Below are 25,556 nucleotides of genomic sequence, written 5' to 3'. Positions count from 1 at the left end.
GGTTATGAACAGGCCAATTATTACAAATACTAAAATGGGAAGGAAAATGTTATTGAAAAATAACCATCAATATCAAGAATTTTGACTGACCACCTCTCACTGACAACAGCAGACCTGTATGGTCGAGGGGTGCTTTGTGACTCCAAAATGTTGCTATCTCCTCTAACGATGTTATTGCTTAATAAAGCTTTGGACTCATTCTGGAGATCCTTGGTGTGCTGGTAGCATTCTCTGACTAGACACGGCTCCAGCCGGTAGTCGCTTAAGAACTCACTGATATGCATGGCCATTTCTACAGGAATCTGTGGGTTGGGAATAGTGCATTATAACATACCTGAGTCACAGACTGTTGCAATGTCTCCTGTTGTTTCACTTGCAGAAACTGCTGTTACTGGACTTTTGTGACCTGTTAGGCTTTGAACGTAACACAATCTTCAAACAAAAAAGGGAAATATATTAATAGATCCAAGTAAACAATAACTGTAATCTGAGAAAATGCTAAAATACTCTGTGTTAAAGTGGAACTCTAACCATAACAACTTAGTAAAAAATAATATTCTTTCGAAAGGAACATACATTCCATATTAATAACTATGCTACCAAAATTTGTATGTGTGGTATTTTGCTCCCGCTTTTTCTTAATGGAGGCTGCCATTTTGCTGAAGCCAAGTGCCCCTAAACAGCAGTAAACCATGAAGATTAACTAAATCTATAGATTTAATGCTTTCAAAAAATAGGATTTTTTCATCATACTTACCTGTAAAATCCTTTTGTTCGAGTACATCATGGGACACAGAATCAGGCTAATATTCATTATCTGCTGGGTTATACTCTATCTCCAGGTGAATGGACACTGGTAGACCAAAGGCCTTTAGACAGGAAGTCCCCTGTATCCCCTATATAACCCTTCCCACATGGGAAGCACTTCAGTTTTGTAGCAAGCACTGAGTCCTCAAAAAAGAGGGGAGGGATCTCTGTGTTCCATGATGTACTCAAAGAAAGGATTTTACAGGTAAGTATGACGAAAAAAATATCTATTTTCTTTTTAATACATCATGGGACACAGAGTCAGGCTAATAATCATTATCTGCTGGGACATCCCAGAGCAATAGCCTTGAGGGGAGGGAGACACCCTGCCAAACAATAGCCACCAGAACTATAACGGCAGCCCACAGTACACTGCGGCCGAAAGCCGAATCCTCGGCTGCTCCAACATCCACTTGATAACATTTTGTGAACGTATGCACTGAAGAACAGGTAGCAGCCTTACAAATCTGAGCCACAGATATCTGATGGCAAAAAGCCCAGGAGGTTCCTACACCCCTGGTAGAATGAGCTTGCACCCTAAAGGGAGGAGCTTTATGTTTCAGACCATAGGCCTGAATGATCAATTAACGGACCCAATTGGCAATAGAAGCCTTGGAAGGTGCCTGCCCCTTCTTGGGTCCTTTTGGTAAAAACAAAAAGGAGTCTGATCCTCAATTCTTCGTAGATCTAGACAAATAAACCTTGATTGCCTGGACAACATCCAAAGAATGCAGCCATCTCTTCCACCGGGCGAGGCAGAGAGAAAAAAGGCGGCAAAATAACGTCCTGATTTAAATGAAAATCTGATAGCACTTCTGGTAAAAAAGGATGGAACAGATTGCAACACGACCCTGTCGTGGTGAAGGATCAAGTATGGTTCCCTGGAGGGGTGTGTCCAAGAGGGCGATGCGAGCAGCTGCTTTCTCTTGAGCTCCGCTGTATCGCTGCTGCTATTTCGGCTCCTGAGGGTGCCTTTCCTCCTGCGGTGACCGACTGCTCCTCTGGATGAGACGCAGATCCTCCGATGCACAGACTGGGAAGAGGAAGAGGCTTTGTTTCCCTTCAATATCGAAGGAATCCCCGCTGATAGCCCCAGTCTCCCACATGGCGGCCTGCAACACGTGCCATATCAGATGAAGTCGGCTGACTCCCCTCCACCGGACCTCCCAGATGTGATGGCGGCTAGTGCTACCTGCCAAGCCACGCTGACTGCGAAAATGGCGGCAGTTCAGATGGACGTAGGACTCCGGGACAGGACATGGAAAGGCTCCGCTCCAGAGTCACTGTATTGAAGATGATCTACCTACCAAAACTCTTGTACTTTTTTAATACTCCGTCTCATGTCTCCAAAGCTTTTAGTCGATTGGAGGAAATCATAACTTCCTTTGTATGGGCTGGACGACCCCCTAGAGTAGCAAAAAGCATACTCTACCTCCCATTGTCAGAGGGAGGTTTGGCTTTGTCAAACTTTTAAATGTACTACTGGGCAGCCGTTTTGGTCACAGTGAGATGGTGGTTCTCCGAGCCTAGGTAAAACCCAGCAGTGGCGCTGAAGGCGTTCCTACATGGCCTTGAGTAACTTGCCATTCTGAGGCCTCACCCCTTCATGACATTGTCAATGTGCACCACGATAAGTGTTTTGAGGGATGCCGGAGCGATCTATCAAAAACCCCTTCATGTCTCCAAATACACCTCTGTGGGGTAATCCATTGCTTCCCCACTTGTACAGTGTCCCAGACCCAGCTATATGGGCCAAAAGGGGTATTACAGCTCTGAAACACATAATGGTTGAGGGCAAATTTATCTCTATTCAGGAACTGAGGAACAGATTCTCAGTACCTGCTTCCTTGAGGTTCCGCTACTGGAAGCTAAGACACACAGTGACGGCCCAATGGTCCTGGAATCAGACCCAGTTGAGCATCTCTCGACCTCTAGCATCATGGGGTAAACATTATCCTCCTTATACCTGCACCTGACTGTTGCCTACAACACTAAACTGATATGCTTAAAAGATAGATGGAGGATGGATATTCCCAACCTCGATGAGGAGAAACGAGAAGAATGTGTTACAACCTTTATTCCCTCAATGATTGCTGCGAAAGATTATTTATTCAACTTAAGTTCCTTCACAGGGCCTATTATAGGCCGCAGAGACTGCCCCGCATATATAGCCAGTTGGATCCTAAATGTAACTGGTGCGGTCTTGAGGTGGATTGCTCTGGCACATTGTCTGGTCCTGTCCCAAATTACGCCCCTATTGGGAGGCAATCGTGGTCACCCTAAGCAACATATGTGGAGTGAGCATACCCTCGGACCCACTCGTGTTGCTGCCAAGTCATCTGGAGGACATAGAAGGGGATAGATACAGTAAGCGCTGCTTGCCCTTTATTATGCATGTAGAGAAATCCTCCTAAGATGGAAATCAGTGGATGCACTCACCCATGCCTCCTGGATTCAATCAGTTAACTCAGTTCTGCCCATATACAAAATCACATATGAGAGCAGACGATGTTCACACAAATTCGATAAGGTATGGTCCGGTTGGATAGATGCATGCGGTCGGTGAGTGGGGCTGGAGGGCATCTTAGTGTATCGGTGTGTTGTCCCCCCTGCCTGCCGCAGGCTCTGGATGCTTCCTTGCCCCTCCCCGACGCCTCTGCTTCACCTCAGTCCTGTCGTACCTATCCTTCCCCACTCTCTTTCGCACTCACCCCCTTCATATTTTACCACTCTTTAATGAAATGTTCATTATGAAAGTCTGGACAGGAAGGGTACAAGGTTGGATGCAGATGCCCTAGGGACCCTCTCCCATATATATGGTTCTTCTGCTGAGCACTGTAATCACTCACTTGCCGCCCGCTCACTGTCATATCACGGTTGGGCAGCGCAGCTCTCATTCTGGGTGGGTGTCACGTGACGTCCTTCCATTTAAACAGGGCATGCGCATGATAGTGTGCGCGCAGCCCTGTACTGTTGGTGGCGGTGTGTCACTGAGACACCGCTCGTCACCGAGGGGGGTGAACAGCCATTGGGCATGGCTGTTTACCATGTGATAAACGCTGGTAAACAGTCATTAGCTGTTTACCACATGATGGGCTGTGATCCTTTCACAGTCAATCACTAAATGTAAACACAGACCAGTAAATAGCTGCTACAGGCTCTTCCCTCCTCTCACACAGTGTGAGAAGAGAAGAGCCAGGAGCACAGAGTTATCAATCTGTGTTCTGTAATGTCTGCACCAGGGTTGATCTGTGTGGCCAGCATGGGGCTTGGTGCACGCCTATGCAGTTTGCTTTTGATCTGTTTCTGCAGTGCTTTTTGCTGTGCGTTTTTGATTTTCACGCATGTGATTTTGCTGCAATTTGCATTTTCTTTTTGCCAGTTTGTTGTAGGTCAGATTGGAGGACAGGGGCGCATTGCATGCTTTTCTGCAGCCTCTCCATTAAAGTGTGTTGAACCAAAAAGGCACCTTTTTGTGTTGAGGGAGGAGTCCCTGACCCTTTCCAGGTATGCTGTGGCTGAAGAGAGCATAGATGTGAATGTGTCTCATGGGAAGCCATATAGGTGAACTGTGGTGTTTTTCTGCAGGAAGCACCAGAGGGAGAGGGCACATGGATGTGAGCCAGGTCTAGGACATTAACATTAACATAATGGCGTTGAAGAGGCTAGGGTTGGCCCTTTGTGGTGCAGGGGGAGGAGATGGTCACTACTGTAAGGGGTTCATTTTTACTGTAGAACTGTTAAAGTTATATTTACGTTTGCGATTGTTGTTTTTTTGTACAATAGAGGGCTCATTTTGTTTAACCCCATTATGTTACTGGCCGCATTTCCACTGCTTATATAATAGATCGAGGGCAATTGTACTATTGATGTTATCGATCGCTAATATGTCGAATATTGGGCGGCATCTAAAGATACAATGTTGGCGTTCTCGCATGCACGTTTGACAAATTTTACAATTTGTGAACGTTTTTTCCGAACGATATTCTCACTGTGTATGGCCAGCATAACTGCTACAAATCATATTGAAATTAGGTGTGCCTCAGTGGGTGGCCTCCTGTACTACAAGCACTCATCAGGGTTCTGATTATCCAAGTTTGTGCTAATCATTGAGATAACAGAAGTAATAGCCCTTCATTAAGCATTTCTTTTAGAATACTTCAGAAAAGTCCACGGGGGAGATTGAACTATTATAGTTTGGAAAATCTCCAGGCTAATTTTTTTGAAGGACTATAGTCAGAACAGGGAACATTCGGAGTAGTACGCTAGCAGCCCGCATAGGCCATGTACAATAATTGGAGATAAGGGGCCGGTTATAGTGATAAAGGCGCAAACAATAACCGCTCCAAAAGTAAAGCGCCGGGTTCTCTGTACGCAGAGCCCAAAAAAAAATAAAACTGTTCTGACAAGTAGTGAAAAAAAAGCAGCAACGGTGACAGGGGCGGTACCTGTCAACCCAATTATTGGCCAAAGAGTAGCTATCTCTGAAGTAAAGACAACCTGTAAAAGGGTTGGGGGAATCAAGGTCCATCGTCCATAAAGGATGGGTAATCAAATCACTTCAAAGAGGGCGTCTAACTGGGGAACCCCACCACTTTACCCCTAAGGAAGAGAGGATAGATAAATATGGGCCTTGGGTTATATATACAAGATTCGGATCGCTGGACTGTAAAGAGGTATCGTAAGAAACTTAACGTACGAGAAGATCTGTACCGTGCTCATCACATTAACATGACACGGCCATATGACTTCAGCTGCCCAGTCAGAGGAGATAACAGAGCAAGGGATTTGGGTATGTCTGAATTCAGGGGGACATCCTCCACACTTAAAGCAGTGTTTCAGCCCTAAATTTTTATTTTTTTTTAAAAGTCAGCAGATGAAACAAAAGTAGCTGCTGACTTTTAATAAGGAGACTTACCTTTCCAGGGTGCCCGCGATGTCGGCCGCCGAGGCTGACATGTCCCTTGGTTCTCGGGTCCCAGTGCTGCCATTCCAACTAAGGGAAACAGGCTTTGGAGCCTTGCGGCTTCACTGCCCATTTCCTACTGCGTGAGTCACGCGGTGCTTTGTGAATGGGACGCGCTGTGTTAGGGAACACACAGTTCCCAGAACACAGCGCACCCCATTACCCAGAAGACAGCGCAGAGGAGGAGAGAAGACCGAAGATCACCGAGGAGCAGGAAGAAGGCAGATTAGGAAGACTGCATAGCAACAGGGATTTCTGGGCAGGCAAAAATTATTATTTTTTTTGAAGAATATTAATGCTTTTTTTTTTTTTTTTTTTTTTTTTTTTTAAGGGTGGCCCTCCACTTTAAGGTATGTACCAACAATGTATATATCAAAGGCTCCCGCGCTATATGGCCAAAAAATGGTGAGAAGGTAAAATTCTATTCTAATGGGAGCAGCAGACACTCTATGAGTTGACTCTCTATAATGCAGAAAAAAGAAACAGAGGGGTTTGTGTTGCGCTTCCTTAGTACCAAATGAACTAACACAATCAATAAAAAATATATGAATAAGTGTCAAGGCAAAAAGTGCAATAGTGCTTGTAAACTACAACAGTACTTAGTGCTTCTGGAATTGCATTAAAAGTGCATCTGTGCATTGCATAAAACAACTAATTTAAAGTGTCTCTGTGCATCACTCAGGTGTCAAAAATCAAGCAAATATGTGCTTAAATCCATACAGTGCATATAACAGGTTAAAAATGCAATATATAAAGAAAGAAATATATATTTGTGATATAAACGCAGAAAAAATTCTGTGATCTAAACGCAGAAAAAATGCAGAAAAAATGCGGAGAAAAAAATTAATAAGCAATTCAAACAAAAAACCAATAGCAGCAAATCAGTGAATCTCAATAGAGTTTCCCATACAGAGTCCAATCGTGCAATTTTGGATGCAATATCACAATCAAAATTAAAGTGCAATGTGCCAAGCCAACTCTCTTCCAGTGGTATTCCGTGCCAGTGCTAGTTACACTAAGTAATTACCTCACGGCTGCGAGGTGTGCAGCAAAACAGCTAATTTGAAAGGGGGTACTTGGAAGGGTCAGGGGGACTGCAGGGAGGACTTCTGACGGTGCCGATTTCCTCGTAGTTGTTACCAGCGGAAATGCTCAAAACGACAGGTAAAAAGCATCCACCATAGTGTAGTATTTTAAAATAAAAGATTTTATTAAAAGTAACTTTAACTACTCACAAGAGGGAACGAAAAACAGGCACACAGCTAGCAACAGATCAATGAGCGACTTGCTCGGATGTAGACGTCACTTCCGGTTTCCTTCGCGTTACGTCGCACACGGACTTCGATTGAACGTATAATAGCTTGTTACAATCATTGGGACACCCCACAGTAATAAGTAAAGGGGTTTCACTTACCCATCCAGGCGGAGGGCAGCTTAGAAATTAAGAACCCAAACTTCACCCATCACGGCGGGTTCCTGACACTTGAGGACTTTTAAGGACTGGGTACCCTTTTCATGTTTAGGGTCCACTCCCTTGGACCTGTACAGCACCATTCAGGAATGTCTTAGGGCTGTGATGTCCAGGATTCCAGTTTGCAGGGTCCAGAGACCACATTAGAGGCAAAACCTTGCAGGATCTCGAGTGTTCTTTGGGAGGCTCGGGTACCATTTATCTAAGCATATAAAGCCTGTGTCAAATGGATCCGATCAGTCAATCCTTTAATTAATTTAAGAACCGTTTGGGAGACTAGAGACCTGGAGCTCAGAAAGCTCAAACAAACCGTGCCATCGAACCTCGCAGACACTGGTAAAAAACTGAAGTGCTTCCTGTGTGGGAGGGGTTATATAGGGGATCCCTTCCTGTCTAAAGACCTTTGGTCTACCAGTGTCCATTCACCCGGAGATGGAGTATAACCCAGCAGGTAATGATTATTAGCCTGACTCTGTGTCCCATGATGCATGAAAATGGGATTTTGTACTCTCGGTTAATTGACGGACACAGCTCCTTTAATTCTTGAACTGCTGTGCAGTCTTGCTGTTTTTACATGTGTTATATGTTCTGCCTAGTCCTGTCCTGAAGGTGGTACCTTTAGGAGAACACTAGGCAGAACTTGTAACTCATGTAAAAACAGCAAGACTGCACAGCACCGCCCAGGGGGCGGTCCCCCTGGCTATAACCCCTCACCCTGCTTCCTGCAGCTCAGTTCGTCAAAAAGCAGTACAAACATAAATAGAAGGGGTCGGTGCTGTGTCCATCAATGAACTTCAGAATAAAGGATTTTAAAGCGAGTACAAAAATCCCATTTTCTCTTTCGCTCTTTGACGGACACGGCTCCTTTAATTCTTGACCTTAGGGACATCCCCAAGCAGTGTCAAAAAACGAGGGGTGGAAACAGCAAAACATAACTTCACCCACAACAAAAGGAAAACCTCAACAGAGGAGTTGCAATCTTAAACGGCCAACATCAAAACCTGCACGCCAACTTATGCATCAAAGATGCGTTCACAACAAACTTGTAACCGAAAGAAAATGTAAATTGCAACCTTACATAGCCGCCTGTAAAATCTTGCGGCCAAAGCAAGCATCCGAAGATCCGCTTACGTCAACTTTGTAAAATTTAGTGAAAGTGTGAATGGATGACCATGTCGGAAAGCCCAGGAGGTTCCAATTGCCCTGGTGGAATGTGCCCTGACAGGAAAAGGGGCACCCGCCCCTTTAAGGCATACGCCTGAACCACGATCTGTCTGATCCATGGAGAAATGGTGGACGATGAGACTGCCAGACCTTTTTTCGGACCAGCCACAGAGACAGAGTCTGACTTCCAGAAAGGAGCCGTAGCAGACAGATACACCAGTAGAGCCCGAACCACGTCCAGGGAAAGTGAGGCAACTTCTTTCTAATGTGTCGACTTAGGACATAGGGATGGTAACACAATGTCCTCATTTAGATGAAATGCTGAAACCGCCTTTGGAAGGAAAGAGGGCTGCGGATGTAGCACGCCTTATCCTTGTGGATGACCAGGTAGGGAGACTTGCATGAAAAGGCTGCCAACTCAGAAACCCTCCTGGCTGATGTAATAGCCACTAGAAAGACTACTTTCTGAGAGAGTTAACAAGGGAATCTCCCTAATGTTTTCAAATGGCGGTTTCTGAAGCGCCCATAGCACCAGATTCAGATCCCACAGAGGTAGTGGTGTTAAAACCGGAGGGACTATGTGTCGAACCCCTTGCACAAAAGTACTCACCAATGAGTGAGTCGCCAAGGGACGTTAGAAAAAGACAGCCAAGGCTGATATCTGTCCCTTGATGGTGCTAAAGGCAAGTTTCTGATCCACTCCTCCCTGCAAAAACAGCAGGATCCTGGAAACTGAGTATGCGCGCGGACGCTGCCCCATCTCCTCCCACATGGAGATGTAAGCCTTCCACGTACGATGCTAAATCTTTCGAAAAAGCGACTTCCGTGCCCTCAGCATAGTGGAAATTACAGAGTCCGACAGACCTCGGTTCCTTAGTACCCAGTTTTCAACAGCCATGCCGTTAAAACCAGTGACAGTAAAGCAGGATGAAGTATCGGACCTTGTGATAGAAGGTCTTCTCGCATCGGCAGCTGCCAAGGAACATCCGCCACCAGTTGTACTAGGTCGGCGTACCAAGGACGCCGAGGCCAATCTGGGGCAATCAGAATCACCAGAATCCCCTCTGCCTCTACTCTGCACTGCAGACGTGTTAGAAGTTTGAGTGAGGAAGGCATAAATCAGCCGATAATGTCCCCATGGATCTACCAACGTGTCTGACGCGTCCGGCCAGGGGTCTCTTGTTCTGGACACAAACATCTGCACCTTCCGATTGAGCCAATAGTCCAAGGGTCCACATCTGGTGTGCCCCACCTTAGGCAAAGGAATACATTCAGATGCAACGACCATTCCCTTGAGTCCAGCATCTGATGACTTAGGTAGTCTGCTTGCCAGTTTGACGCCTGGAATTTACATGGCCGACAGGGCTGGCACGTGCCGCTCTGCCCACTGGAGGACATGAGCAGCATCCTGTGTTGCGGCCGAGCTCCTCGTTCCTCCTTGATGGTGGACATATACCACCGCCATGGCATTGTCTAACTGGATCCTGACCAGACGCCCCTGTAGCCTCCTGGACCAAGTGGAGAGGAACCATCTGATCGACCGAAGTTCAAGCACATTGATCAGAAGTTGGGATTTTTCCCGCGACCAGAGGCCCTGGGCTGACTGTATGCCCAAAATTCCCCCCCCAACCGGTCAGGCTGGCGTCCATTGTGATCACCGTCCAATTGAGAGGAAGGAACGATCTCCCGGACCAAAGGGCCGGAGACCTCAGCCACCAGAGAAGGGAATCCCTGGCTAACTGGCTCACCCGAATTTGACAATCTGGGGATAATGGAGATTTGTTCCATTTTGACAAAATCTCCTTCTGCAAGACTCAAGTATGAAATTGAGTGTACGGTACCGCTTCAAAAGTGGGTACCATGAGGCTCAGAACTCGCATGCAGAAGCGCAGTGATGATCACCTGCGGTTCACCAACAATTTCACCGCAGCTTGAAGAGTCTGCAGCTTGTCTGAAGGGAGAAAAACTCTCGCTTTTGAGGAGTACAACAGTAAGCCCAGGTACTCCAGGCGTAGAGTTGGCACTAACACCGATTTATTTAGGTTAAGCACCCAACCAAACTCCCGGAGAGTCTGCATGGTGATCACTATAGCCTCCCTTAATTCTGAGGCGGATGCTGCTCTCAGAAGGTTGTCTAGGTAACCCACGATTGCGATCCCACGTTGCCTTAACAGCGCCAGAATTGAAGCTAACACTTTGGTGAGATTCGGGATGCTGACGCCAGGCCAAAAAGGGGAGCCACAAACTGGTATTGCTCTTCCCCGACTGCAAATCGCAGAAACCTCTGATGCCTGAGACATATGGGTACATGTAAGTACGCGTCCTGGATATCCAGGGATGCCAGGAAGTCCCCCTGATGGAGTACAGTGACCACGGAGCAAATTGATTCCATCCTGAACCTTTGCACTTTTACAAAGCTGTTGAGGGCCTTAAAGTCCAGGATTGGACGTACCCTTCCTTTTTGGGGACTACAAACAGATTGAAGTAGAATCCCTGAAACCTTTCCAGCGTCGGTACTGGTACTATCACCCCGCGCAGCAGCAGGTCGTGTACTGCCCCTCGAACAGGGTTTCTCGATGAGCCAGAAGTAGAGGTAGGTTGGAGGGAAAAATTCTGTTTGGTGGACAAGAAAGAAACTATCTTGTATCCAGATTAAACCAGTTCACAAACCCATTAGTTGGACAGTAGGGAGGTCCACCGAGCTGCAAACTCCTGAAGACGACCCCCCACCCGAGAGTTGGGCGGGGGCAAACCTTCATGCGGTAACATTTTTGTTCACAGACTTATTTGACTTGCAAAACCAGGGACTCTTCTGTCCTTCAGCATGTGCCTTGTCGGACTGGGAGCACTTATTTGCTGACCCAGGCCGAAAAAGCAGTTTCTGAGGGGAAAAAAAAGAGAGCCCTTGCCTACGGTGTGGCTCCTTACCCTTCCTGGACTGTGGGAGCAACGTGCTCTTCCCACCAGTAACATTTTTAATAATGTTATCCAGCGAAGCTCCAAATAGCCTCTTACCTTGGAAGGGCAAATCCGCCAGTGTTTTATTTGATGCCTGGTCCGCAGACCAGCATTTCAGCCAAATTAGGCACCGTAGCACCACTGCTGATACTGATGCTCTAGAGAGCAGGGGGACAGTATCCAGGGCCGCATCACAGACATACTTAAGACCATGCAGCAACTGATCTGCCAGTTCTATGCAGACTGGGGGAGACCGTTGCTTCTCCAATTCATGGTGCAACAACTTTGCCCACCACCGCCAACATGGACCGGGCCACTGCCTCGGCCCTCCTGTCAGCAGGGTCCTTGAAGGCAGGACCCTTTAACTGGAATCGTGGTTACTTTATTTAACCTGGATACCGGGGGGTCAACAACTGAGGGAGACTCCCATTTTTTTTTTTAGGAGTCTCTCCTTCGCAGGGCCAGAGTCTGAATCAGAGCTCTCCACAGAAGACGGGGGCAGGGGGCGGTTTTTACCCCCTTTGCGCCCACACGCCGCTTCCACCCTGGCAACAAAGGTCTCCAGGACTACTGATGAAGCGCCCATAGGCACCGCATTTTTAGCGGGTGAGCCTGTTGCAACAGCAGGGATGTCTGGGGAAGAAGTGCCAGCTTCTGATGCCATGCTGACCCTCACTCGCCTGCCACAACTTAGGGACTTAAGGCAAGGTACACAAAATCCCACCCTCCTACCTGCTCGCAGACTGAGGGGCCCCTCCGCAGGACTCACCACCCTGACAGAGTGCTGCCACTGACCGCTCCGCCCTGTGTCAGTCACAAAATGCCCAGAGTGAAAACCGTGCGGTTTTGAGGTACACAGACCCAGCGCTAGAGGTAAAAATGCACTGAGTCTACAAGAAAATGTCCGCTAGGCCGTCCTAGTAAAAATCACCAAGAAAATGGGCGGCAAAGTTTCTAAAAAAAACTGACAGCACATACACTGCATAAGACTACAGGAAAATGGCCGTGGCCTCTCCTCATGTAAAACAGCTCAAGCACCTCACAGTGAAGAAAAAAGGGCAGGAAAGAAAAATAAGATTTTTAAAACAGCTTACCTGTAAAATCCTTTTCTTTGATGTATATCAGAGGACACAGAACTGTAGTACTTACTACGTGGGTTATATCGGTGTATCAGGTGCTGGACACTGGCACGCCTCTTAAGGCGTGAACTTCCCCCATATAACCCCTCCCACTACTGGGAGTCCTCAGTTTTGTAGCCAAGCAATCAAAGTGTATAAGGAGAAGGGAGGGACCTCAGTGTCCCCTGATGTACAGCAAAGAAAAGGATTTTACAGGTAAGCCGTTTTAAAAGTCCTATTTTCTTTTCATACATCAGGGGACACAGCACCGTAGTACTTACTACGTGGGATGTTCCATAGCAATGGCAACTGAAGGGTGGGAGACACAACAAAAAGGAAGTCAGAGGACTTATACTGCAGCCTGCAGTATGCTGCGCCCAACGGCAAAATCCTCCTGACCCTTAACATCGATTTGATAAAATCTGGCAAATGTATGAACTGAAGACCATGTCGCGGCTTTACAGATCTGAGCTGCAGAGGCCTGATGATGCACCGCCCAGGAGGTACTAATCGCCCTGGTAGAGTGTGTCTTAATATGAAAAGGAGGAATCTTCCTCTTTAAACCATAAGCATGCACAATGACTTGACGAAATCCACTTAGCAATAGTGGATCTAGATGCTGCCTGTCCTCTCCTTGGACCATCCGGCAGAATAAACAAAATATCGGTCTTAAGAACTTGAGTGGTCGCTTTTAAATACACTCTGACCACCCTTACTACATCAAGGGAATGTAGCAACCTCTCTTCCCTAGATTGAGGCTCTGGGAAGAAAGAAGGAACAACAATATCCTGGTTTAAGTGAAACCCTGTCACTACCTTTGGCAGGAATTCAGGATGAGGGCGTAAAACAACCTTATCCTTATGCATAATCAGATATGGCTCCTTACACGATAGAGCCGCTAGTTCAGAAACTCTTCTAGCAGAAGAAATGGCAGCCAGAAAGACTATCTTTCTGGTCAACAGAACCAAGTGAATTTCCCGTAAGGGTTCAAAAGGCTGCTTTTATAAAGCTGACAGGATCAAATTCAAATCTCAAGGATTTAGGGGTGTCCTGATTGGAGGACTGATCCGTGTCACCCCCTGCACAAAGCTACGCACTAAAGAGTGAGAAGCTAAAGGCCACTGAAAGAATACGGACAAGGCCGAGATGTGACCCTTGATGGTGTTCAAGGCCAGATTCATCTCTAATCCCATCTGTAGAAAATCAAGGATTCTATCTATAACATATTTCCTGGGGTGCCAACCCTTGGATCTGCACCAGGCAACATATGCTCTCCAGACTCTATAGGAAATGATCCTGGAAGCTGGCTTCCTGGCATTAATCAAGGTAGATATGACTGAATGAGATAACCCACGATCCCTTAGGATGTAGGTCTCAATAGCCAGACCGTCAAATTTAGCGTCTGTAATGTAGGATGGAATACGGGACACTGCGAAAGAAGGTCTGATCGTAATGGCAGAGTCCAGGGAACTCCTACTGCCATCCTTATGATCTCGGCGAACCAAGGCCTTCTGGGCCACGAAAATTACCTCCTCTTGTTCCTGCCTGATCCTGCAAAGAAGACGAAGTAGCAGAGCTGGAGGAAATGCAAAGATCAGAGAAAACTGATCCCATGGGAAGACTACTGCGTCTGTTCCGCAAGCTAGCGGATCCCTTGTCCTTGACGCAAAGTTGTTGACTTTGCTGTTGAATCTGGATGCGAACAGGTCCACGTCCGGAATACCCCACCTCTGACATATTGCAAGAAAGATGTTGGGGTGAAGAGACCACTCTGGAAATAATTGTTGGCGGCTCAAGTAGTCAACCTGCCAATTCTCTATCTCGGGAATGAACACTGCCAATAGGAAGGAACGTTGTGTTCTGCCCAAGACAAAACATGGTTCACCTCTCTCTGGGCTGCACGACTCCTCGTGCCCCCCTGGTGATTGATGTAAGCCACAGCCGTGGCGTTGTCGGACTGAATCCTGACAGGACAGCCCTTCAGTCTGACCGTCCAGGCTCTTAATGCCAGACGGATTGCTTGAATTTCCAAAATAGTGATAGGCAAGGTCCTTTCCAACCTGGACAGAGTCCTCTTCCAGGACTGCTCCCCAGCCTAAAAGACTGGCATCCGTGGTTACTACCTTCCAGGAGGAAGGTAGAAATGTCCTTCCCTTTTGAAGGTTGCTGGATATCAGCCACCAGTTCAGGCTCTGACGTACTTCGGGAGCAAGCTGAATTGGAAAATCCAAGGCCTGAACCCACTTGTTCCAGGCTGACAGGATTGCGCTTTGTAGCAATCTTGAATGAAACTGTGCATAAGGGAGGGCCTCGAAGGAGGCCACCATCTTCCCCAACAATCTCATGAACAACCGAATGGAAGGCTTTTTCTTTGCCTTGATGAGATGAATTAGTTCTACAATGGAGCTGATTCTCTTTGGAGGTAGAAATACCTTTCCCTGCCTGGTATCTATGATTAGTCCCAGGTACTGTACTCTCCTTGATGGCCTCAAGGAGGATTTTTCCCAGCCTAGAGATTCCAGGTAGTTTACCGTTGTCACCAGACCCTGGACTAACCCGGAAACCGAATGATCTACTAAGAGTAGATTGTCCAAATAGGCTAGGACCATTATGCCCTGAGCCCTTAATCTCTCTAAAGCAGGAGCCAGAATCTTTGAGAATACCTGAGGAGCTGTGGCTAGACCGAATGGCAGGGTCACAAACTGAAAGTGACGGCTTTCTACTTCGAACTGTATAAACCTCTGGTGAGCGGGAAATATTGGCACATGAAGATAGGCATCCTGGATATCGGTTGAAGCAAAAAAATTCTCCTTGGAGGATGGCTACTACCGACCGAATTGACTCCATGCATAAGGATCAGATGCTCAAGTGCTGATTTAAATCTCTGAGATCTAAAATAGGGCTTACTTCCCTGTTTGGTTTCGGGACCGTGAAGAGGTTTGACTAAAAACCTGTGCCCTGTTCCTCTAAGGGAACCTCTGATATGACTGCCTTGGCTAGCAGATGGTCCAGTGCTAGAAGGAGAGCCGCCTTCTTTTCTGGGTCCTTGGGAACCGGGTAGACGGCAAAACTCGGAACTACAGTTTGTAACCTAGAGACACCGCAGAAGCCATCCATTTGTCCTGACTTTGCTCCTGCCAGATCTTTGAAAATTGCAGTAGTCTTCCCCCCATCCGAGCGAGTGGGGGCCCTAAGGAGGCTCTAGTACTCTGCTTGGTGGGCTTCGTTCTCCAAGATCTTTTCTGACCTTGGTGCTGTCCCTCGGGTTTCCCCCTTGAACCTGACGGCTGAGGCTGTCGAGACTGCCTAGAGGCGGATGTCCCTGATACAGGAGAAGAGGCCCGCTTAAATGAGAAATGTCGAAATTTCTTCTTTACAGGCAACAGAGAACTTTTGCCATTGGAAATCTTTTGTAAGTATTTAGCCAAATCTTCTCCGAATAGCCGTTCACCATGAAAAGGGAAACTGGCTAGGAGCGTCTTACACGGTGCTTCGGCTGACCAACTCTTAAGCCAAAGAACTCTGCGAGAATGCACTAGTCCCAAAATCAGATGTGAAATCTGAATGGACGCATCTCTCATAGCATCTACTGTCTGCTAAATTAGCGTACTGCTGAACTGTTCAACAGGTAAAAATGTAAGCATCTCCTCAAATTGTTCCTTAATGGCCTGGGATACACCCCTTGTGGCCAGAACCGGCTGCACTGCTGAACTTGCTAAAGCCATCTGGTTCTTAGAAAGGTGCTCCAGCTTCTTATCCGCTGAGTCCTTTAACATGAGTGCATTATCAACCGGGCATATGAGGTTCTTATTTATAGAGGTAATTGCAGCATCAACAGCTGGAATCCCCCATTTCTTATAGAAATCCTCTTCCATAGGATACAGTTTGGCAAATCTCTTAGGAGGATAAAAGGATAGGAAAGGCATCCCCAGCCGGAGGAGGTTTTAATGATCCTAACTTAGAGATGGGATCTTCAGAAGCCTGCGCTGCAGGTAGCAAAATACTTGAACTAACCAACTTAGTGAGAGCGTGCACAAGCAAACTCCCCTGCGGTGATACTACTTCCGTGTTAGGATCCTCAGAAGAGGTAAAGCCAGTATCTTCCTGATCACCGGCATCCTGTACCTCCAGGGGAGGATCTTGAGCACTTGATGGGGATCTACTGCGTTTAACCCCGCTCTTAAGAATAAAATCGCATCCAGCTTTTTCTCTAAACTAGCGATGGTAGAGGACACCACTTCACGTGTAACATACTCAGGGGCTGAAGCGTCCTGAGCGACTGCAATAACAGCTTCACCTGATGGCTCAATCTGACCGGCCGCAACACACTCAGAGGAGGAAGACATTCTTTTGGACAGGGTCTTAGTTTGTTGTGACCCCTTAGAACCCTTAGAGGAGTTCCTGGACCCCTTCCCACTCATAGCTTACAGTACAAAGCAGGCACTACCAGCAAAAGAATGTTACACTTGCTAGGCTATAGTACAGTACAAAAGCTGCTATTATTCCTAGCTATACAGTACAATGTTGTCAACAAAAGGGGGGATGCCTGTGTGACCAAACCTGACCAGCAACCACTCTGCTCTGTCCCTTCACCACCAGACTGCAGCTCTTCCTGTGTAACTGAAATTACTTCCTCCACATGTGGCCGGCGTCTGATGCTGTTTAGCCATGCCCCCTTCCTCTTTCAACAGGGAAGTGTATGAGCGCTGGCATCATGGTGGGGGGGGGGGGGGGGGGTGGTAAATCCTCCACGTGATAGACTTGCCCAAAAAACTTTTTTTTCCCCAAGAATAGCATTCAAGGGATCGAAAAACGCCAATCTGGGGGCCCAGGAAGTGACCAGAACCCCCCTTCATACCTGAGGGTCTGGGCTGGCTTGAACGGAGAGGAGAGTGTAGCTTCTGCTGTTTCCAGAGTCAGAATGGTGAGTGTTCAATACAGCCTCCAGTGGTGACACATAGACATGACATGACAACACAATACATGGAAGGAGAGAAAATCTCCCCTACCTTTGCTCGCAGCAGGGTTTAACAGAGATAAAAAACCCAATCTTCGCCCTTCACGGTAGGCTCCAAGACCTTGAAAGACCCTGCCAGTAAACTTTTATTGGTCTTACTACCAAAAAGTACTGGGATCCCAGGGCCCAGCTTTAAAAGCATTCACAAGCAAAACCACGTGCCTTCAGATGACGAGGCAAGAGTACTGTTCATTTAGTCCATTACGGTGACATCAGAACGGATCCGGTCAGGATGGATGGCTATCATCAAAGGATTACTGGCTATCATCAAAGGATTACTGCCTGTGGAGCTCAGTACACACATTCTTACACGTGCCCAACACCTTAGACACTGGCGAAAAAACAGAGGACTCGCAGTAATGGGAGGGGTTATATGGAGGAAGTTCACGCCTTAAGGGTCGTGCCAGTGTCCAGCACCTGATACGCCAATATAACCAATGTAGTAAGTACTACGGCTCTGTGTCCCCTGATGTAAGAAAATAAAAATGGACCCTAACAGCCAGCTCAGCCTCCAGCCAAATCCGGAGGACCCCCGGCCAGGTACATACACCACACCTCATGCCCAGTCACACAGTAGCCCCAGGAGGAGGAGGGAATGAGGGATAGGGAGAGAGGAAAGGGAGAGTGAGAGACCCCCTAGTCGACCTCCCAGGGAGTGCCCAGCTACTCTATCCTGCCGAGACAGGGAGAGCCGTACTTACCCCTCCTGTCAGGATTGCTGGACACATTCCACCACAGACCCATCACCCGAGCAGTACGGGGTGGCTGCTGGCCACGGCATACTGACATGGACAGAAGTAGCCCAGTCATGTGTGTGCCCCGGAGCATATAGCTCACCGGCCGGCCCTGGAGCAGAAGGGGCATGTCATGACTGACCCAGCGCATAGCTAGGGACTGCTCACGCTTGATGGCCAGGCTGGGGGGACTACAAGGATCTATATTAACCAGCCTGTCACCCAGCCCAGCTGTTGATTGTAGATCACAGGATCAAAATTGTAGAAAAAATTCCCAGGACCAATGGTCCCCTCAGGGAGCTAGGTCCTCCTTCTACACTAGGTAGAAAAAACTGAGCTGCAGGAAGCAGAGTGAGGGGTTATAGCCAGAGGGACTGCCCCCTGGGCAGGGCTGTGCAGTCTTGCTGTTTTTACATGTGTTACATGTTCTGCCTAGTCCTCTCCTGAAGGTGGCGTGATAACCCCAAGGTCAATAATTAAAGGAACTGTGTCAGTCAATGAACGAAAGAGAAAAAAACATATACATTCCTGGAATTCCAGGATCACCAACTGTCACATTTGCTTGTCAACCCAACTGTAAAACCTCTACAACCTCGGCAGTACCTAAAAATAGAGAGCAACTGAGCATGTGCAAAGCAGGGTAAAACAGTGCATTACTGGATTTTAAACAGGATGGACACTTTAACGTTTTACCATTGTCATAACAGTGATCTAGCAGGCCTTAATTTTCTGACTAAAGTTAAAGCGGGACTGTACTGGGGAAAAAAATATTAAAAGCCAGCAGCTATAAATACTACAGCTGCTGACTTTTAATAAATGGACACTCACCTGTCCCGGGGTCCAGCGATGCCGGCAGCCGAGGCCGAATCCATCGCTCGGCCCTCGGCTGCTGCCGCCACCATTCTAGGTGAGGGAATCGGGAAGTGAAGCGAATCAGCTTCACTTCCCGGTTCCCTACTGCGCATGCGCGAGTCGCGTATCGCAATAGGAATTGTTCGCGCTGTCTCTGGGACCCGTGTGTGTCCCAGCAGACAGCGCGGCAGGACAGGAAGAGGCATAGACTCCCACGGGAGTCTATGCCCGGAAGTGGGTGTAAATACCTGTCTTTGACAGGTATCTCCACCCCCCTCCCCCCTGAAAGGTGCCAATTGTGACACCGGAGGGGGGGAGGGTTCCGATCAGCGGAAGTTCCACTTTAGGGTGGAACCCCGCTTTAAACTTTAAGCTATACGGCCTAGGGCACTAGCACTAGGTATGGCCATTTTTTATTTAAAATTATCACATACAAAATGGCAACTGCCACCATCTACTTCTATTTGGAACAGCATATCTATGCAAGTTGTCTTGACACCTAATTTGTATGTTACCTGTTCTGAGTGAGAGATTGGAACAAAGCCCCAGACTTTTCACCTTCAAAACCACATTACCAAGAGAAGCTTTGTATCCTGACAGGTTTGCTTTTAACAAATAAAACTGGTATGATTTATAGAAGATAATTTGCTTAAAAAAAATATATATCTGGGACCTTTTTTTCTATAATAATAAAGATGTTATACTTACCTGCTCCTGTACAATAATTTTGCAAAGAGCAGCCCCGATCCTCCACTTCCCCTTCCCCTTCCAAGTACCCCTCTAGCAAGCCACTTGGTAAGGAGGGGTACTTGTGCTGGGTTCACTTCATTGTCCTGCCCCCAGGACACAGGATTTGATTGACAGCACCAGGATCCAATGGGGTAGATTTACTAAAACTGGTGCACTGCATGCTAGCCAATCAGCTTGTTCAAATAAACTTTGGCAATAAAACCTGTAAGCTGGTTTCTATGCAGACGTGAACCTGATTTTGCACTCTCCAGCTTTAGTAAAGAAACTTCAGTGCTATCAATCTGCCCGGCGAGGAGGGAGAGATTGGCGAGAGCCGCTGCTCCCCTGCAAAGTGCTGGATCAAGTATGGGGGGGGGCGAATTCTGGACACCAAAGGTTTTTTTTTTGCCTTAATGTTTTAAATTAGAACTACTTTAGGAATGTCTGAACTTCATCCTCCGGCATGTTATGATTCTTTAACAGCTCGATATAATGAATTAATATCTCAGCAGCAATTGCTTATTTTTACCTACACTTAAAGGCACTGAGATGTTCTCTTTAAAAGGAACCCTACTGTATATTATGTGGCCCACTTCACTATTTAAATTAGATCCTGAGCTTTTTTTACATCCAATTTTACATTTAATTTTCTTCACGTGAAGTTTCAGACATGAGGTATTAAGTTTAATTTGTTTTGTTTTAAATAGACATCTGTACACAAGCAGCCACCAAAAAGATGAATTACTGTATTTATAGGCATATAACACGCACCCCAAATTTAGGAGGGAAGTTTAAGGAAAAAAAAAACTTACATTTAAATGCCCATCAATGCAGCCTTATCAGTGTCCATCGGCAGCCTTGCCCATCATTGCACAGTGGGGCGGCACAGTGGTGTAGTGGTTAGCACTCTCGCCCAGCAGTAAAAAGGGTCGCTGGTTAGAAATCCCAACCACGACACTACCTGCCTGGAGTTTGCATGTTCTCCCTGTGCCGGCGTGGGTTTCCTCCGGGTACTTTAGTTTCTTCCCACACTCCAAAGACATGCAGGTAGGCTAATTGGCTTCTGTCCAAAATTGGCCCTAGTGTATGAATGGGGACCTTGGATTGTGGGCTCCTTGAGGGTAGGGACCGATGTGAGTGTGCAATGTACAGGGATAGGGACAACTGTAGACACTCAGGTTGAACTGGATGGACTGGTGTCTTTATTCAACCTATGTAACTATTGCACCCTTGTCAGTGACCATCTGCAACCTTGTCAGTATCATTTGCAGCCTTGTCATCGTCATTTGCAGCGTTGCCATGCAGCCCTGTCAGTGTCATTTGCAGCCTTGCTGTTTAAAAATGGCATCGCCGAGATACAGAGCCAGATGTCCTGTGTATCTCGGCGGTGCTTGGTAGCTCTCGGCAGCTCACGCGAGACTGCGAGAGCAGCTGAAAGCCGCCGAGAACGGCCGAGAGGCACATAGTGATTGGGACCTGATTTTAAGTTGAAAAAAAGTGCGTTATACGCCGATAAATACGGTAATCTATTGCCACTAGTCAAAATGCAGTACATACAGTTGTCTTCTAATATAACATATTAAATCACATTATTATGTTTGACTCTTACGCTCCAAACCTATGCAGAACTTTGCGTGTAGGTACAATGGGGGGAGGGACCCAACACCAAGTCGAGTTCAGTAGCAAGTGATACAAATACAAGGGTCAGTAGGTGACAAAAAAGTTCAGGGATCAGTAGTGACGCAGAGTTTAGTAGTAAGTGAAGCAAAATTCAGTGGTCAGCAGTAAGTGACATGCTGTGAAGAAGTCTGTAGTGACACAGATTGCAGAAATAAGTGATATGTGATGCAGATTTGCACAAACTTGAATCTGCCAGGTTGAGTAGCTTTGCTGGCTTTACAGCCAAGTCATCCATGGCCATTGCTTCTACACAACTTAAATTTCACATTTGCACAATCATCTTGCCACAACAATACAGGTTACCTGTGAGATGGTGGTAGACTGTAAAAAAAATAAAAAATAAAAGACTCCATGCACACTGGTTAAAAAAAAACGCTGCTTCTACAGGAGTTTCGTGTTTTGCCTGTAGAAGCAACTCAATGCTATCCTATGTGCCCATACACATTAGGACAATTATAGGCATATTTTGAGCTCAGCGTTTAGAGGCAGGACAAAAAAAAATCTTCTGGTTTGCAACAACACTAAACTCCCATAAACTGTTGAAAAACACTGTTTATGAGCGTTTTTTCTGCTAAGGTAACCGTTTTTTTTAAGCCCAGGGTGCATGAAGCCTAAGGCCCCATACACACTATCAGATTATCTGCTGATTTTTTCCTTCTGATTTACCAAAACCATATAATATGAGGTCAAACCTTAGGAGTTTCAATGTGTATGCAATCAGGCCGGCCCTTCCACTACATGGTTTTGGTAAATCTGAAGACAAAAATCTGATAGTGTGTATGGGGCTTAAGGCTGTTTTTCAATCTAGCTTGAATAAAAAAAGGGGCAATTAAAGGCTCAGTGATAACACACAAGTTCATAATACCTGTTTAGATCCCATATTATGCAGGTTCCATCCTTGCTAACACTAATTAATATGCTGTAGGGTTTACAGACAAACAGGCTGGTTACTTCTCCAGTATGACCATACAGGTGCACCCGAGATTCAACTTCAATTTCCATGGGCTACATAATATTGAAAAGAAATAATGCTTATGTTTAAAACAAATTTACTCTTCAGTGAAATATAAAAATGCTACATTTAAAAAAAACATTACATTATTTGCACCTAGACCAGCCATTTTAAACATCATCATGGAGGAGCTCTTGAAAAACATATCAGATCTCTGTGAACTGATGCTAAAAGTTAAAATATCTATAGCTCATGATATATTAGTGTAAACAGTAATTTGTAGACATGATAATAAAGGAATAAAGGCATGCAACACTGAGATGAGATTCATGTTACTACCTCCTCCCCCTGAAGAAATGCAATGAATAATAAAAAATAATATTTTAGCATGGTTTCCATTGATGCAGTAATCCTAAATCAGGGTTATTCCAGAAAAGATTCTGGTTTGCTAAATCAGCTAACATGCAAAAAATTCAAAAAGTACCAGTTACTTACCGGTAACTGTCTTTCTGGGAAATCTTCCAGGACGGCACACCTGAGAGATGAGAGGCTCCTCCCTACAGGAAACACAATCAATCGACAGCTGTTTTAAGTCCCCACCCTTCCCCTTGATCCTCAGTTTGTAGAGAAGTAACTCCTGAACCAGGTTCACAAGGGAAATCATTCCTCATAGGTACTCACCTTCTAGTGTTCTAGAATTTTCCCTCCTCCAACGGGCGGGAAGTAGGCCTGCCGTCCTGGAAGATTTCCCAGAAAGACAGTTACCGGTAAGTAACTGGTACTTTTCTCAAGTCATCTTCCAGGACGGCACACCTGAGAGGATAAACAAGTACCTCAGGCCTACCTTAGGGTGGGGCCACTGCAAAACCCTCTTGGCGAACCTTGGCTCTGCAGTGAGCTTTACCTCCACTCCATACGCTCATATGCTTGATGAAGGCATGTTAGCTGGATCATGCGGCTGATCTGCAGGTCTGCTCCACAGATGTTCCTGCCTTTTCCGCTTCAGATGCAGTATCTAGGTGAAATGGGCTCTTAAAAATGGAATCAGAAAACATGTTAAACTTGTAGGTTAGCAATGTTGCCTATCTCACACATCTAACAACCATGGCCTATTATGCCTGTAGGTGCTACTTAGAACCACTAAAAAGATAAATAAGAGACCTGTGTAAGACAAGGACACTACATTAATCAATAAGAGGGCCTGTCTTAACACTATCCTGTTGAGGGAAATAAAACTGCTTCCTTTTTATCTTTATGTCAGCAAAAGACTAAAGGGAAGCCTACTTAAGGGAAATAGATTAACAGAAGCTTGAACCCTGGGTTTAAGGCATGCCCAATCTATGTCCTTACTTACGCCTGAGAGCCTTCTTCAGGAGAATTAAAGTCCCTAGCAGGAGTAGACTACCCATATTGCTATGTCTAGTTTTGCTAAAAGGGCAAAATGAAGGCCATGCACCAAGCCGAAACCTATTCGATCGGGTATACATCTTTATACTTCATCCTCAGGCCCTAATACTCCTCTGAACAGAACTCTCCAAGTTCTTACTAAACAGGGCGATTCATTATCCCCTTCCTCCAGTGTCCCATAACCCTACAGGGCTTCAACCCTAGGAAATGGTTCTGGCATCCCTGAATGCAAGTGGTCAAGGTTTTCTGACATGTGGCAGCTGCAGCCCGAACTCCTGGCCCCTCCATGGAAAAGAAGGCTGAAATACAAAAGGTGATACATGCATTATTAATATCACAAATAAAATGATCATAGATTGTGGGCACGGCACAATAGATTTAGACAGAAAGGACACAAGCATAGACAACAATGTTGTGTGCCTGAGTGTGACTAGCTAAACCAATATATCAAATATGGGAAGAGACCCAAATCTGAACCTCAACGTAGACAAACAGTCCTCATAGTCTGGTTTTCTGATGTGCTGCCAAGACGTAAAAACATTAAGACTCAAGCAAACCCTAAATGCTGCGTATTTTTTTAGTGCAGCTAGCTAGGTCATAACTGATATATAAATACGGAAAGGACAGGAACCCCCTTTACTGTTGTGCTTTACCTATGTACAGCAAAACAAGGCTATAAAGACAGAAAGACCCAAACTTCCATGTTGTGTATTTCTGACAAACCACCACAGTTATAAGATTAATATGAACACCAACTCCCGTGTTGTGCATTTCTGCTATGCCACAGGGAAAAATATGGAACACAAGACAATCCTTTCTGTCATGCACTTCTGTAGTGTAGTTCAGATAGAAACAACACTGAGAAAGGACACGAGCAACCTGCAGCATTGTGTTTTTCTGAAACAGAAAGCACCAGCAAGCTTCAATCTTGAGTATTTCTGCTGTGCAACAACATAAAAGCAGACACTGAGGAAAAAGACAGACAGCCTTTACAGCTGCAATCTTTCTGGTCTGCTGCAAAATAAAACAATAACGCCATGATGAGTATTCCTGCTGTGTAGCAAAACCTCAATCAGAAGGGACAGATAAGTTTAGGGTTCCCACACCCGTGCGACCCAACCTGCGACTTGGGACTGCAAGACGCATGAGAAGTCATATACTATGGCTTCCAATGGGTACCATTTGTGTCTGTGCGACACCAGCAGTCCCTGATTCCTGGATCCACAGACCTCAAGATTACACAGGTCGCAGGGAAAAAAAAAAAAACAAATAGCAATTTTCAGGTCGAACCAGTAAGGGGTCCCCAATGCTGTGACTCCCTGGAGGATTGCAGCCAACAAACCCCTGCTGTGTATCCCTAAGATGCAGAAAGGTAGATCCATGAGAAACACTGCTTAGCCTGATATACAAACGATAAGGCAGTAAATATAGGACATACAGGACACAAACATTCAATCTTTGTGTATGTCTGATGTGTAGTAATATACCAATACTGAGCAGAGAGGCCACCATCCTCAATGTGTCTCTCAGCTGAGCAGCAAAAACAAAATCAGAAAAAGACAAGCAACCTTCACTGCTGTGTCCTTTCTGATATGCAGCCAATAAGGCAGAATATGCAAGACATAAAAGGACAGACAACCTTCAATCTTGTATATGTCTGATGTGCAACAATATAACAATTCTGAATAGAGATAGCACATG

General features: G+C 46.1%; 1 protein-coding gene across 2 annotated transcripts in view; it reads right to left on the bottom strand.

The window, feature by feature from the left end:
* LYST (lysosomal trafficking regulator) overlaps positions 1-25,556 on the bottom strand; it is a 568,355-nt gene that overhangs the window by 22,356 nt on the left and 520,443 nt on the right. For both annotated transcript variants that reach the window (XM_077486620.1, XM_077486621.1), the window contains exons 48-49: positions 22,362-22,501; positions 335-432 (exon numbers count right to left, since the gene is read on the bottom strand). In XM_077486620.1, coding sequence (XP_077342746.1) covers positions 335-432; positions 22,362-22,501 — 238 coding nt within the window. The remainder of the gene's footprint in view (positions 1-334; positions 433-22,361; positions 22,502-25,556) is intronic.

The sequence above is a fragment of the Lithobates pipiens genome, unplaced genomic scaffold, assembly GCF_037356315.1.
Source record: "Lithobates pipiens isolate NorthernLeopardFrog02 unplaced genomic scaffold, aLitPip1_a1.2 Scaffold_18, whole genome shotgun sequence".
NCBI classification, from domain to species: domain Eukaryota; kingdom Metazoa; phylum Chordata; class Amphibia; order Anura; family Ranidae; genus Lithobates; species Lithobates pipiens.
This window is presented reverse-complemented; position numbering and strand designations above follow the sequence as displayed.